At 49.3% G+C, this 18,732-nt stretch overlaps 1 protein-coding gene across 1 annotated transcript in view; it reads right to left on the bottom strand.

Annotated features, from left to right (window-relative positions):
* Nucleotides 1-18,732, bottom strand: part of BIN1 (bridging integrator 1) — a 148,547-nt gene that overhangs the window by 16,907 nt on the left and 112,908 nt on the right. The window contains exons 11-14 of the mRNA XM_077829796.1: nt 18,074-18,221; nt 12,229-12,357; nt 7,077-7,187; nt 5,027-5,050 (exon numbers count right to left, since the gene is read on the bottom strand). Coding sequence (XP_077685922.1) covers nt 5,027-5,050; nt 7,077-7,187; nt 12,229-12,357; nt 18,074-18,221 — 412 coding nt within the window. The remainder of the gene's footprint in view (nt 1-5,026; nt 5,051-7,076; nt 7,188-12,228; nt 12,358-18,073; nt 18,222-18,732) is intronic.

Here is an 18,732-nt window from a genome sequence, read left to right as displayed (position 1 = left end):
AGAAACTGCCAGTTCTGTAAACTTAGTGGCTCTGGAATGAACAAGAACCAACTCAGTGAAGATTAACTCCCTCTCCTTCCTTAGAGGTTTTTAAGGTCCGGCTTGACAAAGCCCTGGCTGGGAAGATTTAGTTGGGGATTGGTCCTGCTTTGAGCAGGGGCTTGGACTAGATGACCTCCTGATGTCCCTTACAACCCTGATATTCTATGATTCTGTATTCTATGATTCTAACTGGACACAAGATTTGAACTCTGCACCAACAGGCTTGTTCACCCAACCTTCCTGGCTAGCCTCTCCCACACCATCCTGCCTTGCTCACTAGAACTTCAGGGGGAAATGAGGCCCTGTTGTGCTTCGCGTAAACTAGATAGCTGCAAAGTAGGTTGGGTGTGTGGGTCATGAGCACAGCACTGTTACAAACAGTGAGCAACATCAACCTCTTCAAGAGAGGCTCAGAGAGCCTGCCAGGAAGGGATAGACCTTCTACATTGTTATCACTACTGATTTTAACCAATTAATAAATTCATCAAATTTCAAAACACTCAGTAAAAGCACAAGGCAAGGGTCCCCCATAACAAGGTCAGGCCTTAGACCTGAGCCCCAACTGTGTCCTCCACTCATGGGCAAGTTTATACCTGTATTTTCCTCACATCCCTCCCTTTGACTGGCGAGTCCTCCTGAGGGGAGGGAAACAGAATCCTCCAAGAAAGCACACACCTTCGCCAGCAGATCTCACCTCAAGAGCAACACGTACAGCATGTTTCCCCCCCCCCCATCACGTCTGGGTCAAACCCGTTCTCTGCTGCTCTCATGCCTCGGGTCTCCTAGACACCACTCAAGCCAACGGACTGGCGAAGTAACCCTTCTGACACACTTGGATTTGTCCATGAGACAAGCTGGGATATACACAGCTTTCCCCCAGTGCAACCACTTCCATTTTTCTTAACTCCAAGCCCAATCAGCTTCCAGTCTGAAACCTACAAGATCCTGTAAGTGTTTTGCTAACAACAGCAGGAGTAATGGAAAAATAAATACCTTGGTCCAACAGTCATTACTTACCGCCAGCCACCCTACTGGTCTAATTTAACATACACTCCTTATCCCATCAGTTCCTTCCTAATGTTTCCTACTTACTCCATTCCTGGCCTTACAATGCCATGGATATTTTGAATACCTGAGCTAAAACCACCATGTAGATGCTTCCCACAGCAACTCTGACTTAAACACAAACACAGGGAATGCTACACAGGTTGCTCCTGTTTAATTAGATTCACTCCCAGGTTGCTTATTATTTGAATTCAATGGGCTTGTAACAGGGACTGACAGCAACCATCATCCATTTGGCCAAGTGTGTCTTTGTTTGGACAGGTGAAAAGAAACCCATTGTGAGCAATAGATTTCTCAGCCAGCTAATTTGCAGAAACTGTGTTTAATGAGCCAGGGATGGAATCCAGTTACTCTTTGGCTTTCAGCAAAAGGCATTTGGATGTCACCTGCCTACGTCTCTATTTTAGGAACTTTCAGCATAGCAGCAGAGGGACAATGCAGTCATATAGAGTCACAGAGAGATGGGGGAAGTGCCTTTGCTTTCCGCAGGTTTGGAAGCTTTGCTTACTGAATGGGTTTTCTGCTTTGTTTTAATCCATCAGCATCTTCACATACACTCTATCGCACCTCCAGACTGCTCTCTGGAGCAGCAGAACTGAGCCAGGTCTCTTGTTACAACCCGCTCCAATGTGACTGCAAGGTTCAAAGCTGGTTACTTGCCATAGGATTCAACGCTACAGCAGAAAAACCAGGCACCTGCCTTAAGGGGAAAGTTATGGAAGCCTGGTTGGTTTAAACCAGTGTACAGTAACTCCTCGCTTAACATTGTAGTTATGTTCCGGAAAATGCGACTTTAAGCGAAACAATGTTAAGCAAATTCAATTTCCCCATAAGAATTAATGTAAATAGGGGGGGATTAGGTTCCAGAGAATTTTTTTCCCACCAGAAAAAAACTATACATACACACATATATATACACTCTATACATTTTAAACAAACAAATTAATACTGTACACACCGATGATGATTGTAAAGCTTGGTTGAGGTGGTGAAGTCAGAGGGTGGGATATTTCCCAGGGAATGCCTTAGTGCTAAATGATGAACTAGTTTTTGGCTGAGCCCTCAAGGGCTCAACACACTGTTGTTAATATAGCCTCGCACACTACAAGGGGGCACGAATGGAAGGAGGGGAGACAACATGGCAGACAGAGACAGACACACCCTGTGTGTGGGAGAGAGAGATGTGCATTGCCCCTTTAAGTACACTGACCCCACTCTTAAGTGCATTGTCTTTTTAAGTTGATCAGGAAGTTGAGACAGCAGCAGCTGCTGCTCCATCTGTGACCCCACTGTGCGCTGTATGGAGAAGGGGTAAGCGGGTGTAGCAGCAGGGGGGAGGGGGACACCTTGACATTAGCCCCCCTGCCCAGCAAGCAGGAGGCTCCCGGGAGCAGCTCCAAGGCAGAGAGCAAGAGCAGCACATGGCAGTGGGGGGAGGGACAGCTGAACGGCGGGCAATTGATAGCCTGCTGGGCGGGTGCCACACAGGGAACTTAGGGGAACTGATAGAGGGGCTGCCGGCCCACCCTGGTTCCAAACCCCCACCAGCTCGCTGCAAGGGGCTGCTCTTCCTGCAAGCAGTGGACAAAGCAGGCGGCTGCCAAACGACGTTAGAAGGGAGCATTGCACAACTTTAAACAAGCATGTTCCCTAATTGATCAGCAACGTAACAACGTTAACTGGGACGACTTTAAGTGAGGAGTACCTGGCTCTACGCTCCCCTCTCTCACGGTACGTCTACACGGCGCACTCCTTACAGCGGTGTGTAGAGTACAGACCCTGCACATGCCCCCAAGTATGGGGATTAACAAAGGGGTCAACAGTGGGGTACTGCTTAGGTGAGTAAACGCACATCTGAACCTTTAAGGTATAAACCCCACACGGCTCTCTACATGCCCAAGCAGTACCTCCTCTGTCTACACAGCTTTTTTCTAGCAGTGTCCCGCTGCCACACTGAAAGGCGCCGGCAGCAGGGAGGTGATGGAGCTTTTCCCTGCTGCCTCCCCCCACCAGAGCCTTTCACTGCTGCGTGTAGCTACACACCACAGTGTGGACATGGCCTACCTTTCACTGCAGTGTGTAGCTACGTGCCGCAGCCAGCGGTGTATAGCGTAGACACAACCTCGGACCCCACCCCAAATGTATCAGGATGGGCCGAGGCAAGAAAAGATGTGGGCCAGGTGCCTTATGTTCCGGCAATCCCTGGCTGGTACAATTGTCCCTAGGCAACCATTTCTGTCAGCATAGTTCTGAGGTTGCTCTCAGTTATGGTGGGGTCAAGCCGGCTCCCAGGATAAGGGGAGCAGAAAAGTGGCTTAAAGCAACTTTCACTCCTGCTGCCAGGTCACACACTGAGCTCAGCTAGACTTGAGGATCTGGTTCCAGGTGCTTGTTCCAAAGACAGGAACGGAGATCTCTTGAATCTGAAATCTCATGGAAATAGGAGATAGCGGGTACATTGCAGAGACTGGGAACTCTCTGATTCAAGGGACACTGCTCATTGTTACTTGTATGTACAGTGCCTGGCACAATAAGGTTCTGATCCCTGATTGGGGTTCCCAGGTGTTACTATGACACTAATAACTTCCTCCTCCCAGCCAGGCCAGGAATAATGTCTTTTTCGTGGTGTTTCAGCCCTTCCTGCTTCCAACAGGAAGCAGAAGACCAAAGGTAGCAACAGTGAAAAAAAACATTTTATTTCAAAGCTAAAGCTTTTCCAAACTCAAAGCAGATTAGGAGTTCGGGGGCCACAGTTTGGGCCAATCCTCACTTTATTCAAACTGCTTCTCCCCAGTTATGCTCCATTTAATAGCAAGAACACAGGTGGGCCAATATATTTCCTTGTGTATAAACAGAGGAGAAGCAGGGTTTCCAACTCCACCTGAGCCTAGTGATTGGAGACACCCCCCTGCCACTGTCTGGGAGGACACAAAAGGGAAAAAATATACATCAGTTCTTCACTGATCCCCAAAGATAACAAAGAAACCACGGCTTCAGGGAGTAACAGGCACTCATTCATCTGAGGAAGGAACACTCAGCGGACTCATGCCAGACCATGATGAGGGCATGAGAGCAAACGCTTCTCAAAGGGACCGGCTGCACTGCCATGAAGTAAGCAGACATCCGCAACCAGGGTTGTCCACTTTTAAGGCCTGAAGCCTTTCCCTGTGAAGAGACAGACTTTTTTTTTTCTTTTTTTAAACACAGACAGTTCACAAAGAGGGGAAGCAAAGATCAACATAGACAGCCAATAAAAACACATAGGGGAAGCATCCTTCTCAACATGCCCAGGGCATGCATCGTGGAGACTGCTCAATGCCATATAGGAAGCTTGGGCCAGATTGTCACCTGGTGTCAACCATCTTCCTTCCTTTAATTTTACACCAGCCGAGGGTCTGGCCCTTTAACACAAAGGAAGACAGATTCATTTCTTGAGCAGAAACGAAGAGGCAGCGTTTCTCGATTCGGCATTTCTGCTAACAGTGATCGACCACGAGCAGCGAAGCACGCCAGACACCCCAAATTTGCATACAGGAAGGAGGTAAATTCAGGGGCAGTTGAGAGGCATGCAGGTTGCACAATGAAAGAGAGACAGGACAGAGAGGTTTGGAAGCCTGGAGAGGAAAGGAGCAAACATGACACTGCGGCTGTGGTGGGGTTAGCTTCAGGCGATGCTGACTGCAATGCAACACACCAAGGGAAAGACAGGATTGCTAATGGCACATTCTGCTGGGAGTGCCAGAACGCAGAGCTGCGTTTTTAGGCCGATCCACAGAACAGAAGGCAAAAGCAGGTTCGAGGCACAGGGAGCAATTCTGGCATGGCAGGGAGGGAGAGGCAGGAGGAAGAAGACTGTGCCGACACATGCCAAGGGAGACCGTAAGAGTTTACCAAAATGGAAGCTGTATAAAATTCTTACCTCCCATAAATCCCAAGGTAAAGACTAAGCATGTCAAAGAGCAACAAGAACAAAAACAGGTTTATACTTGATTATTTCCGCCAACGGAAGCAATACAAATATTGGTCAGAGTAAGGCAGATGTACACATTCCACTGCACTTGCCTCTACATTTTTCTTAACAATACACCTGCTTGCCATACAGTTACACCCTAATTTGCAGTGTAGACGTACTCTAGGTCACACAGCCCTCAAACATCAATGGCTGACAGTGCCACTGGTCACCATCTCGCCACTGGGAAAATTCAAGGGCTAGTGGCATATGGTTTTCTCCCTTTAAAACCTTCGGAAGCATTGGGCTGGTCATGCTCATTTCCACGACTGCAGTGATGGGGGGAGGAAGGGGGGGCGCGGTTCAGAACTCTGCTTTGTGTTCGGCCCCCTGCTGATGCCAAGGATCAACTCCCAGCAACGTCGGCAGCAGCAAAGATAGGCCAGCGCTGAGCGCTTTTAAAAATCCCTCCCATAATCCTGAAATTGGCTGCTTGTCTTTAAGGCCCGGTCTACACACAAAAGTTGTACCATTTTCACGACACTTGTTTACTTTATCCTGGTATAAGCACATGTTAATTAAACTTGTTAGTCTATTTGCATACGGAAGGGAAAAAGCTGTACCAGTAAAAGGTACCTGCTCTAGGACTATTTCTACACAACAGACTTCAGCTAGGTGTGATCCCTGACTGACGAAGCTATGCTGGCAGAAACCCCAAGTGTAGATACAATTATACCAGCAAAAGTGCACTTTTACTGGTATTGCTTGGTTTTTTGGGGCGTGGTGGAAAAAGATATATTGGTAAAAGTAGTTTCGCCAATGCAGTTATGTCCACGCTAGGAGCGCTTTATCAGTATTCCTACTCCAGCAAAGCACTCCTAGTGTAGACTATTGGTGGCTAAAAAAAAACCACCATACACAACAAGGTTATAATGGCACAAAAAATCTGTTTAGACCAGCCCTAATTAACACTATCACAGTATTACAACACTGCAAATATCCCAGACCTGTTAGTTACTCATAAGTGTGCAGGTTTCAGTTGTAGCCATAGTAGAAAAAAGCAGACCAGGATCAGGAAATGCTGCTCTTTTCTTTCACATCTGGAATGGAAGTTCAGATATTGTCCTCTATCTGGAACCCAGGAACTGTTTCAAAGACTCTGCCCAATTCAGTACGGATCTGAAGCAGAGCTGATCTTGCATTAAATACAGGAGAGTTTGTATATATTCAAAAGATCTCCTCTTTAGAAACAAATCTGTATTTGCCAGTTAATTCCCTCTATGCAGCATCACTAAGCCTGTCTTTTAATTGGGAGCCAAATGTTCACCAGAAACACAGACATTGCCAGAGGGGATCACACCAGAAGTCCCCCTAGTCCAGTATCCTGTCTCAGACAGTGGTCTGCACCCGAGGGTCTCAGGAAGGTAAAACCTCTGTGACAGTCAATTATGCAATAACAAGCTCATGGAGGAAGTGCTTCTTAACTCCACATAGTTAGAAGCTGGCTCCTGTCCAGAGGCAGGAGCTTTAAACTCTCTTCCAAAGTTTTATCCTGTCTAACGTAACCGCAGATTGTTCACTCTTTGATTCTTAAAAATCGCTCTGCTCCCGCCGCTAACCAAACCGAGTCATTTGCTGGGAGGAGCCCAGCACTATGGTTGGGTTTCCCAGCAATACACTCAAGGCGACACTAAATCCATGTGGGACATGGTCCATGCTAACCTTGTGATGCACATTGACTGAGTTTCCCAGGCCAAATCCTCAGAGCCGGGCACACTGGGTGTCCCGCAAACACCCACATTCTCTGGGCAGATCAGATCGCTGCATGTGAAAAGCCAGGCGCACGCTCACCCGACTCATGCACACGAGCGTCCGAGACAGCTCACAGATCTGCAGGGGCATGTGCACACCCCTTGAGAGCTCGGTCAATATGGAAATATGCACTGAAGGCACAGGCTGACTCCGCAGTCGGTAACGGTTCACGTCCTCATGGAAGAGGGAATGGGGATAAGTAACAAACCTGAGTGGCAGGTGTGGGTGTCTTCCCCACAGGGCTGGCATCTGGTTTAATGGGATCAAAATCCAGATCCAACAGGCTGGCTCCCTCCTGGAAGGGCCCAGGGGCATCAAACTTGGCAGCAGTAAGGAAGAAAAGCAGTGTGAGCATTAGACAGATACCAGAGATAGACGGTACATGGCAGTTGATATCCAGGACTCAGGGTGCAGATGCAGAAGGCACATGGTGGGCATGATAACAACAGATGCCTCCATGCCTGTGCTCGTGCCCCAGATTGCATGATGCCAGTGAGCATGTGCAGCGCACCAAGGAACGCATGCAAACCAAGAACTCAAACCTCATCCGTTTTCCTACTTGTCTGGATTGCTCTGTGGCTAAAACAGCGTGGTCTGATATGGCCGAAATGCCATTGCACTGGTTAGCTTGGAAAGGTTTCTCATCTATTCCCAACTGTCCTTTGCAGCTTTTCTGCATCAGCAACAGCCACAAGGTGCTTCCAGCTCAGGATTAGTTTCCCTGTGCAGCCTACCTGCATTCAGCTCACCGGTCGTATCTACACCAGCTGCTCAGGAGCTTGGGAGGGAAAGGCACGTGACCCTGGAAGGTACCTCCAATGGAGACACAAGTCTAATCCCTAAAGTTACTGATCTGTTACCCCTCTTCAGACTCCAAACACCATCACAGTCACATGTGTCATAGGTGAGAGTTCACATCTACCCCATGGTTCCTGAGGGCCATCGAATTCCACACCTGTCAGTGCAAGCTCCAATGCTGTCCACACTGGGGCTCTCCAGTCCTCAAACACACACACCAGGACTAACGTGCTTTGTATTTTCCAAGACACACCTAGATTCAAGAGATGTCACTGCTACCTTCCGAGCCAGCAGAGTGAGTTCTGTTATCTCTAATACACAAGCAGATGGCACTATCGGGGCATTCATGAACTGCCTTTAATGCAGCCCATGTGGTAACAGTCACATAAGGGGAACTGGTCATTAACATTCAGTCCTGAGCTAATGCCATTCATTTTTAGATTCCTGCAGGGCCATTATGAGACATCTCCTTTCTGAATTGCTCTTCCTTTGAGAAGAAACAATTCTGCTCTATAAGCTTCGTGCTTTCAAAGGATTTTCCCCAAGCTCACTGGCCCTATAATTTCAACTATATTTCCAGTTCCACCCACGGTTGTTTTCTGTTGTTCCGCCCCAACTCCAGCAAAGTCCAAGAGTAAAAACACTCCTAGTACTTACTAAACACACCAGATTACCCAACGACAAGCTTCAGTATCAAGTTAGGACGTTAATTCATTGGCCCATCCAGGCTGAAGAGGACCACAAAGTTTAGCATTTTGCAGCAAAACCACTACAGTTAACAGAAAGTGCCATACATGAGATCCACACCCTTGTTACTTTCCACCGCAACACAGTTCACTCCCAGTTCCACTTCTCTTTATCGCTCTCCCAGTCTTATGGGCTTGTGGTGCACCCCTTAGCACTCACACGAAGGAGTGTGGCCAGCAGCCACCCAGGTCCCCAACCCAAAGTGTTAAACACTAACCAGCACCCAGCCTCTATATCCCACTGGATAATTCTATAATAGTTCCTAGATAATTCTCTAGTAGAGCAATGTCTTCACAGAGGTTCCACCTCCCATGCTTTACTTAGTATTCAGAGATCAAAGGCCCTGGCTAGGCTGGAATCTTACCTGCTGTTCAAAAGTTATATGTACCATGGATTAGGCTTCCTGCCCTTTGCCTAATGCAACCCCAATAACTATCTTATAAGGGGCACAAGTGCACATTGAAATGGCCCTGGGGAATACACCGAACATTCATGGACACTGGGTGGCCCAGTGGTGTGTGTTCTAGAAACAAGAGTCCTCCCTCAGAGATCACGTCTTTTTGGATGACACAGCAGGTCCCATCCTGGGTCGTGCGCACTGAACTGCCGTGTGCTGGAATCCCTGGATAAATGCAGGTGTTCACACATTATACGAACAATGTAACAGACAGTGATCGGTTACGCAGACATGCGACAAGCTACCCAGGCATGCAGAAGGAGAAAGAATTGAGCAGTGGCCCGTGGCTTTCTCCTGTGATGTAAACATACACAGAACGCTTGTTAGATTGTCGAGATATGAATGTAACTGGAGCAGAGGAGAGTTCTGTATTGGGGACAGTGCGGAGATGCTGCAGCTGTTGACCTCCAAAGCTCTGCATGATTACACACTTGTTCCTTACGGTCCTCCAGATACTCCTTCCCAACTGCTCCCTTTGTCTCCTTCTTTCATGCCGCTACCCTTCCCAGGAACAGCCTCCTGCTCCCTCGGAACTAAGCACTCTCTCCGCTCTTCCTGCAAATACCCCCTTAAAACCCACCTCTTTGGGGATCTCCCCACAAACAGGGTCCTCGCACTTTCATGCGCCATACCCATTACCTTGCATAGTGCATCCAAATTAGTTTAAGCTTCTTGGAGAAGGGACCTCATCTTTACTAAGTGTTTGGAAAGTGCTGTGCGCACTTACAAGGCTCTGTTAAGATCAGATCATCTCCCCTGTGATTTTCCCTCAGCTTGGTTGCTGAAGCTGGATGCCCTGACTAAGCCAAAGCAGAACCTTACCCCTAGCTGTGATGCCAGCAGCATCCGACAAGGACACTGGGGGAAAGCATCCAGCTGAGGTGGGCTCAGGCCACAAAATATGGATCTGGGTATCGGGCCTTTTGCCTTGGGGTGAGTCAGGAGCCCATGAATTTAGGATGCCCAGAGGTTTTAGTCTGGGCCCATCTCTCTGCAAACCTTTAATACTTAAAGTTAAACAAAGACTAATGGACCCTGCATAATATTTGTAAAATGTATCGAAATTGGGGAAAGGTCCAGTGTTGGATCCTATCATGCCCTGGTCACTGCTGCCTTTCACCCCAAGTGGAGTTAATGGGGGAAATCCTGTCCCCACTAAAGTCAATGGCAAAACTCCCATTGATTTTAATGGGGCCAGGATTTCACTCCAATGCACAGATCCCCCAAACCAGAGCAATCCCTAATGGCTTCTAGACAGTCTCCTTCCCAGGCAGGTCAATGGACTTTATTAGAACCTTCTCATGTCCTGCTGGCAGTTTGCTTTGAAAGCTAGAAAGCTTAATATTTTCTTTAAGATCCCAGCCATTCACTATGGTTTCCAGCTTACAGAAGCCCCTGCAGAAATTGACATTCCAATAATCAATCAAGGGGCTGAGTACACTGACAAAGGCCAGTATGTTCAGAGGGACAGCAGACACCATACTGCCTTCATTGACCCCATGGTGCTCGGTCTGGTGGAGATGACAAGGTGTCATGAAGAACACTGCAGGAGCAACAAACCATGGGAAATGCCAAAAATCACGCAATGCCAACTATTTTGGGCCAGATTCTGAGTTCAGTCACATGGGTGCAAATCCAATTAATTCAATGGAGTCACTCCAGATTTACCTTGGAGTAACCAAGTCTGGAATCTGCCCCTTTGTTGGGGGACAATTTAGCCCATAGACTTTTATAGTCCGCTTCCCTACGTTGGTTTAATATTATGTTGGACATCAGTATCAATACAGGAACTTGCGCTGAAGGACATCTCTCCCCTCCCCCCAAAAGGAGAGGCCTCTGTCTGTGATGGCATGAGCCTGGCACAGCCAAGTTTTCAAGCAAAATGTCCTCTCTAAAAACAAAGGCAAGCATCCACCGCCAGGCAGCTGTCAGCTAAATGTTGCTGAAAGAATATAGTAGCAGTGACAGGGTTGGGAGCCTGAAAGGCTTTGAGATAGGGTTGCCCACCCTCCAGGATTGGCCAGGAGTCTCCAAGAATTCAAGATTAATCTTTAATTAAAGATTATGTCACGTGATTAAATCTCCAGGAATACATCCAACCAAAATTGGCAACCCTAATTTGAGAGCTTTAGCAAAGGAGAAAAGATTTTGTTTTGAAGGATGGGATTTTGTTCATTGGGGGTCCTTTGGTCAGAATGAACACGGACCCCCTTTAATGGTAACCCCTCCCACTGCCTGTTTGATGCTGAGTACTCGGACACTATTGCTGTCCACATCACCCCTCCACTCTGATTTCAACCAGCCTCCGTGATATCCCACTGTAACTTGAGGCCTAGCTTTCTTTTCTCCCAACCCTGCGTGTCTTGTTTCTCCACAGTTGGGTGGAAGCTGGAAAGCCACAGGCCACTGAATTTGAGTTACAGAAGGAAAAGCGAGGAGGACAGTTACAGAACAGCAGTGTTAGAGGTGTCACCTGGGTCTTTCAGGGATGAATTAAAAAAACTGAACATAAAAGGCAGCGCGAGTCTCATAATTAAGCCAGAAAACTGGTCAGGCTCCCATCAGCCCAGAGAGTAGTACCCAAGGATCTAATACTGAATAGCCTGCCCACTTCCCCAGACCCCTTCTCCAGCTGCAAACCACGTTAAAGAGAAGGAGAGGAACATTTTCCCTTTGAAATTGCGTTTGATCTTCAGGACTTTAACTGCAGAGACTGAGGGCTGATTAAGAGCCACCAGCCTCAGGCCAGCGCCACTCAGAGATAATGCTATTATAGAGCTGAAAGCAGTGAAAGGTGCCAGCAGAGGTCTCTAGAGACTGAAGTCCTTGATCCTCAGCCCTGTCTTGCAGGTGATTTCTTGCCCACTCCACCGTGTTCCTGAGACGCTCCCTTTCCATACGAGAAGTGGCATTTCAAAGCCAAAGGAGCCTAATTTTCAGAGGCGCCAAGTGCCCATATCTACATTCAGCTGGACCTGTCCTAGCCTCTGATTATCAGGCCCTGGGAGCGTACAGCAGCAGAGCAATGAGTGCCTCACCCAGGCCTGTTGGGAAGCATGTCTAGGCCCGGCCGCTCTTCGCCTGCATGGTGGACACAAGTGAGTGATAGCTTTGTGACCCCTTCACTAGGCGCCCCACAGAGTCCTCCCTCTTCATTCTACACAGGCCACGAGAACAGCCGTCACACAGCCCTGGCTTCCACGGTATCCGATTGGCAATCTCAGCCCCCGGCCATGCAGCGGCAGCCGGCCCCTCTGGCCCTGCCTCCTGACCAGGTTTCGTGGCGTGACACCTCTAAGCAGGGGACAGCGCCCGGGGCTGGGAGCAGACAGAAATAAGGCAGGGCAGAGCGGCTAACCTGCGAGGGGGTGGTCACGCTTATCTCGGGGACAAAATTGTCATCAAACAGACTGATGATGTTCTCGTGCTTGATCTCCTTGGAGGGGGTGTGCTTTGGAGGTGGCGGCACCGGAGGGCCTTTCCGCAACTGCATGCAAGCGAGCGAGCACACGACGACACCCAAAAAAACCAGAGACAGGAACCAGGTTAGCCAAAATAGAACCAGAGACACAAGGAGGGGTCAAATAAATAAACATGGAAAGAGGGGAGGGGAAACCATCACACGCCTCCAGAGAAGGCTTGGCATCATTAGTTACACTTCAGCCGCGGGCGGGTCTCCCTCTGTGGGGGAGAAGCGTAACACAATTAATATGCATCACTCGGACATGCATATGTAATTAGAGCATGTGCAACCTTCCAGAGGACCACCGGGGTGACAGACAGGTTACTCAGCACACATTTCCACAGAGACGTCAGTGCGCTGGCCACTGCTCCCGCTACCTACCTGTTTGGTATGGGCCTAGGGGCGTTAGAAGCCAAAGCAGATTGGACTTATTCACACGTGGACACCCAGTGGGCTGGATCCTGATCTCCCTTCCACTGGTTCCAGAGCATCAACTGCAGCATAAGTGAGACCAGATGGGGCTCCTCGTGAGAGTGACACAACCAAGACTCAGATCTGGGGTCACTGAAACATGTGAGAATGAGCTCGTCCGGAGCCTGTCGACTCTCAGCTTCACAGGCGTTTAACGCTAGTGACAGACACCACTGAAGTCACAAGAGTCATGGGGGCATAAATCCAGGGGCAGGCAGTGGGGTCAGGCCATGCCTCTGTCCATATCTGACATCCTCCCTCACTTCACAGCAGGAGCCTTTGATTCAGTGCTGCATGTGCACTCTTTGGATGCTGTGGGAACATACTATAGGGAATGGCAAACCAGTTCAGGCACTGTTTGAATTTCCTTTGCCCCCAGATATCCGAGCTCAAACTGAACCTGCTGAGACGATGCTGATGGACTGGGGAAAAACAGTCTACTGTACAGTGTGGGGAAGATTTCCAGAACTGTAATATTGCTTAGCACCCCATAACACTTTCTATGTCAAAAAGCTTTATGAACATTAATCTTCTCATCCTACCTAAGAAGGGCGGTCATTATTATCCCCATTTGCAGCCAGGGAAAACTGAAGCAGAGAGCATGTGACTTGACAAAGGACAGACTGCCTATCAGTGTGAGATCTGGGATTAGAACATGCAGATCCTGGCTCTTGGGCTTGTGTTCACTCCACGAGGCTGCACTGCCCCCCACCCTCGGATGCATGAATGCGTGTCCTACCAGACATTTATTTGGCTAGCCACAGAAAATGCTAGCCAAAGGCTAATCTGCCCTGGCCAACGTGCCTGTAAGATTCCATAAACACATCTTCTGAACTACAGCTGGCTGCAGGCCCCTGGGTAGACTGTAAGCAAAAATGGAAGTGGCACTTTCACTTCCAGATCTCAGCTGTGTGGAAGCAGAAGTGCCAAAATGCCACAGGAACAGCCTCTCCCGCAGTATCCTGAGCCCAGCCAGATGCAGAAGGTACCACAAGTCTCATGGGAAAGACTGTTCTCCTAAGAGTGAAGCCAAAGTTTGCTGTCACAAGAGGCTCTGGGTACTAATCCAGAACCAAACACCGACTCTTTGGAAGTTTGCCCCTCTCCAATGCACCCATCCTCCTAATCGCTCATGGGGGTGGCTCTGTGGGCAATGACAGAAGTGCAATGACTAATCCTTCCACAGCGTTTATGTAGCCCACCGCACACTGCACCGCATCTGTACAGAGCCCTGTCACGGTGTCTCGATTCTGAATGGAAAGAATGCTCCCTGGACATGGTGGTTATACACTGAAGGAAATGGAATACCCTCCTGGCCAGCCTTCTGGTTCCAGCCCAGACTGGAGCCCATATCCCCTATTCTGGTAAAACCAGACATTGTTCATTTTGACCAAGACCATCCGGAAGGACTCCACTGCCCAGAAAGGAAGTTACACCCCCAACCCCATCTACTAAGCTTGGGCCGTGTTCGCCTGTAGCAGCGTAAGTCCACGGTAGCTCCATTGACTTCAGTGGCGTCGCTCCAGATTGACAGCAACGTAGCTGAGAGCCCAATTCCTGCCCTTGTGGTTTCATGAGGCCCATTGGTTCCGACGTCCAGGATCACCCTCACAGACCCATTAACGCGTGTGGAGACATGCTGGCCGTCGCTTCATTAGGAGGCTAGACAGAGGCAGCTTTTCTGAAGAGAGAGATGGTAGGAAACAGCTCGAGAGCTGAAATAGTGACAACCCAACAGGATCTTTCTGCTAGGCACGGATCCTCTAAGTGCCTAGCACCCAGTGATGTCAATGGTCTCTCCTTTTGCCTCCTTTCCTGTCCGTTCAATATGCCCCTCTGTTGCTTTCCACACACGACACTGGCTGTTAGCATCAGTGTACCCCGGGGTGGGGGGAGGACGTAGCCAGGGTATTTCATATCCCTGATGCTGTCCACTCAGGGCTTATCACCCCAGACTGAGTCATTTACCCCGTGACTTGCCATCACCCACGTACATCCCATACAAAGCTTCATATTAAACACTGATAACTGAGGGAGCAGCTTTTGTGCTTTCTAACTCATGTGGCTACGTGCTCTGGGTTTTTCCACCCACACACTAAGAGCTGGGAATAAGGAGGAGGCCATGTGGCCTATCCAAGTCTGCCCAGTGTCATTCCTCCCTTCAGTTGTTTGGAAACCCCCTCGCTGCCTTCCACGCGTCTGGATCCAGCTCCCTCTCTTGTGCTTGATGCACCGACCCAGAAGGTCATGCTGACTGCACACCGCCCATATCTGCACTCCTCACGGCAGCAGCCAGGTGAACTACGTGTGCACCAAAAATCAGCTGCCAGCAAATGGCAGCATCAGCCGCATTAAGGCCCACCTTGGCCTGTTCCAGCGGCTGTTACTGCCAGGCCGCTTAAATACACTGTACAGCAGAACCCCGATTACCTGATCCAGTTGGAACTGGGGCCAGATCAGATAACCAAAAAGCTGGAAAAACCGGAGAATGGGCAGCAAGGCACCTGTTGTCAGCCCCACGTCAGCTGGGGTTCCCGCTGCCAGCTCCGGGCGGCTGTGGGTTCGGTTAATACCGAGAGCCAGGTACTAGAGGCTCGGTTAAATGGGGTTCGACTGTATTCTGCTTGCTTAACAGCGACCAATCCATCCCCCTGCTGCTGCAGTCAGCCAGCCTGCCAGGGGAGCACCCAGGGCATTGCAAGATCGAGGACAACGTGCTATTTAAAGGGAAGAGGAGGGAGGGGAAAGCTTGTCTCAGAGGAACGAGGCAGAGGATGGGCTGAGAGAGCCCTGCAGAGAGAGGGCCACACCTGCTCTCCACTCAGCAACTCAGGACCTCTCCAAACTGCAGACACACTTCAGAGATGATGGAGGCAGACAAGGCTCCATTGCAGGAGGAGGGTGGGAGGGGACGATGCTCCCTAGCTGGCCAGGGCAGAGCTGAATAGGGAGCAGGGGGCGCTGCAGGGAGAAGGGAGGTGGGTTATTCTGAAGTACTTCGCAGAACGGGAGGGAGCCCGAACATTTGGCTCCATGTTCATTCCCACATCCCACACGCAGCCCCTGCTCCGGTTTCCGATCCAGAGTTCTGGGACAGTCGACGAGAGCCAGGCGGAAGTTCAGACCCAGGCCTGTAACTCGGTCGGAGCGATGGGAGTTCAGTCTGAGCAGAAGGTTGAGTAGCATGTGGGGAAAGGTGTTGAGGGAGGGACGGGGACAGTCTGTTACTCAGGCTGGAGGAATTCCATCCTGCCACGGTGCTGGGGAGTGAACTAGCCCTTCCCCAAGAGCCTCCCAGATCACTCGTGCTGCCATCACTGGGCAAGGTGAGCGTATCACCAAGACAACGGGCAAGGCTTGTGCCCTCTTGGCGCCATGCTGCCCCCAAGCCCAGCCAGACCTCATCTTCTCCTTGAAGCTGTCGGCAGAGATCCCATGGCCTTACCCCTCCAACGCGCCAACAGGCACTGAGCCACTCATTTAAATGGACACTGCAATCCAATGGCTGTGGAGCGGCAAGCCTGGTCCTCTCTCTGGATGTTGATGGCTAGAGATTGAGTAGGCGATGTGATGTCCTTCCCCTTTACATGCACACCATTGCTGCTCCAGGGAATTAAACATTCACCACCCACAGCCCTGGAGTTAGCTGCTGTCAGAGGGCTGGTTTGGTTTAAAGTTTTTTTTTCCCCCATTCTGTTATTGCTCCAGCTACGCTCTCCACCTCTCCTGCAAGGTGAATGCCACCAAGTAACACTCTGTTCTAGCCTAAAAACTCAACGGACAAGACACGGCACATTCCCTCCCTGCAGCACAGGGAGGATTTTCAGGGTCTGGGGTTATATCGCTGGCCAACAATTGCACAAGGAGATGCAAGGTGATGGCCCAGGAGGAAGAGCAGACAGGTCCCTGCAATGGAAGAGAAAACAGAACCAAGACCAACAGCCGTTGAGGAAGGTTGGAGGGAAAAGATGAGTTTTTTCTAACAGGGCTTTAGAAAACGCTGCCAGGTACCTACGTACCTCAAAGGGCTAAGACCGACCATGAAAGGACTTTCATGAGGCTGTGAACATCTCCCCACCCTGACCCAGATGCATGACTCCACCTCACCTGGACTTCAGGAAAGCTTTGGTCTGTAGCCATCTCGGCTGAAGAGTGATTTTTTCCTCCGGTTAGGATGCTATTAGGCCAGAACCACTGAGAACCAGGATTCTTCCATTGGAAAGATAATCTACTGAAGTCACCTACTGAAGTCCATAGACTTATGCCACACCTGAATTTGGCCAGCTAAGTTTATTCTGCATTTCCCATCCACCCACTCCTTTCACTCCCTCTTATGTGGGGATGGTAGAGAGCTGCAACAGATTTAATTTTCTTTAAAGCAGAGAATAAAAATTATGAAGCCCGTCAGCTGAGAATCCAGCTATGGTGATATTGCAAGTGGCAACCGACACCATATTTTAAAAAATACCACTTGGGGTTTCACATGTGAGGAAAAAGACCAATGAGCAAAAAAAATTAGCTTAAATTAAATGTGTGCAGCAATTATGGTGCAGCGACCACAAGGTGCAGACTAAGCCCTGCTTTTCAGAGTATTTGGAGATCAGCATTGCCAAAATGGATCAGTGGCTCAGCCTGTCCAGCACGTTGTCTCCCAACAGTGGCCAGCATCAAACGCTGCAGTGGAAAGTATTAGATTCCCCACAAGGGACAAGCCTCTTCCTGGCCTCCAGTAGTCAGCAGTTGGCCTACTCCTTGAAGCACGAGGATTTATTGCCCTTATTCACCCTGTTTGATGTAATTGTGGATGTTCTCCTTACCCATGTCAGTGTCTGATCCTTTTTTGGATAGTGCTCAACTATTGGCTTCAATGATATCCTGTGGCAATGAGTTCCACAGGTTAATTAGGTGCAGGGTAGAGAACAAACTTCATAGCTCAACTCTGACCTTTACCCTCTCTGAATGGTCAGACACCACCCTGGTAGAGGGGTATTATTTCGTTTCCTATGGAGTACACATGTTAACAGCATTCAAAAGGAATTTCAGGGCTTGATTAGCATTCTCCCGGCAACAGAGCAATGGACAGGGAGCAACTGATCTTATCAGACAGGCAGCACCTGCCACACAGGGATCCAGGCCATTCCACAAGATGGAGAGCAGACACCATCTCATATGCTCAATAGCAGCCAGAGACCTGACTTGTGTGGCCCACTGAGCCTTTGGCAACAGTGATGTCATTGCTGGGGCTAGGTTAACATCGCGAGGACACTACCTGAGACGGTGACTTAGGGATGCCAGCCCCGGGTGTTTCCAATGAGGACGGTTCCAGCTCATGGTTGAGGGTCTTGATCTCGGGGCTGGTGATGGGGGACCCGTCGGGTGGAGGTGAAGGGCTTTTGTTTGCTTTCACAGTACTGTCGCTGCAGGAGAGAAAGCAAAGGAGAGTCAGAACAAGCCGCAGAATGAGTTATTCTGATCAGACAGACTGGTCCAGCCAGCCCTCTTGGTCTCAGTTCTCCGACTTCAGTGCCCACACCTGCAATCAGGGACCCTACGTCCAGTATCAGGCAGCGCGTATAAGCTTCTGAACAGCTTCTTGCCGAGTCACCCTCAATCCAATGTATCGTGCAGTAGGAACTCATGCAGATCACGATATATTAACCTATGTCACTGCCTTGCATGCGCATGGGTGCACTTACGGAAGAGACACAGTCTTTATATATATATATATATATATATATATATATATATATATATATAGGAAACCTTAGTTCTGACATTTCCCAACTTTTGAGCGTTTGAGTTTGCAACCTCAATCGCGCCCTTTCAACAGTTTTTTTTGAGCATCATCTCCTAGCTTTTTAAAAACACACACTGAAAAAAAAACAAATTCTGTCCTGTGGCATTATGCGGACACCCACATAAGCCTCT

Source organism: Eretmochelys imbricata, chromosome 11, assembly GCF_965152235.1.
Source record: "Eretmochelys imbricata isolate rEreImb1 chromosome 11, rEreImb1.hap1, whole genome shotgun sequence".
NCBI classification, from domain to species: Eukaryota; Metazoa; Chordata; order Testudines; family Cheloniidae; genus Eretmochelys; species Eretmochelys imbricata.
Note: the sequence above shows the minus strand (reverse complement) of the source record. Positions and strands in the feature narration are given on the sequence as shown.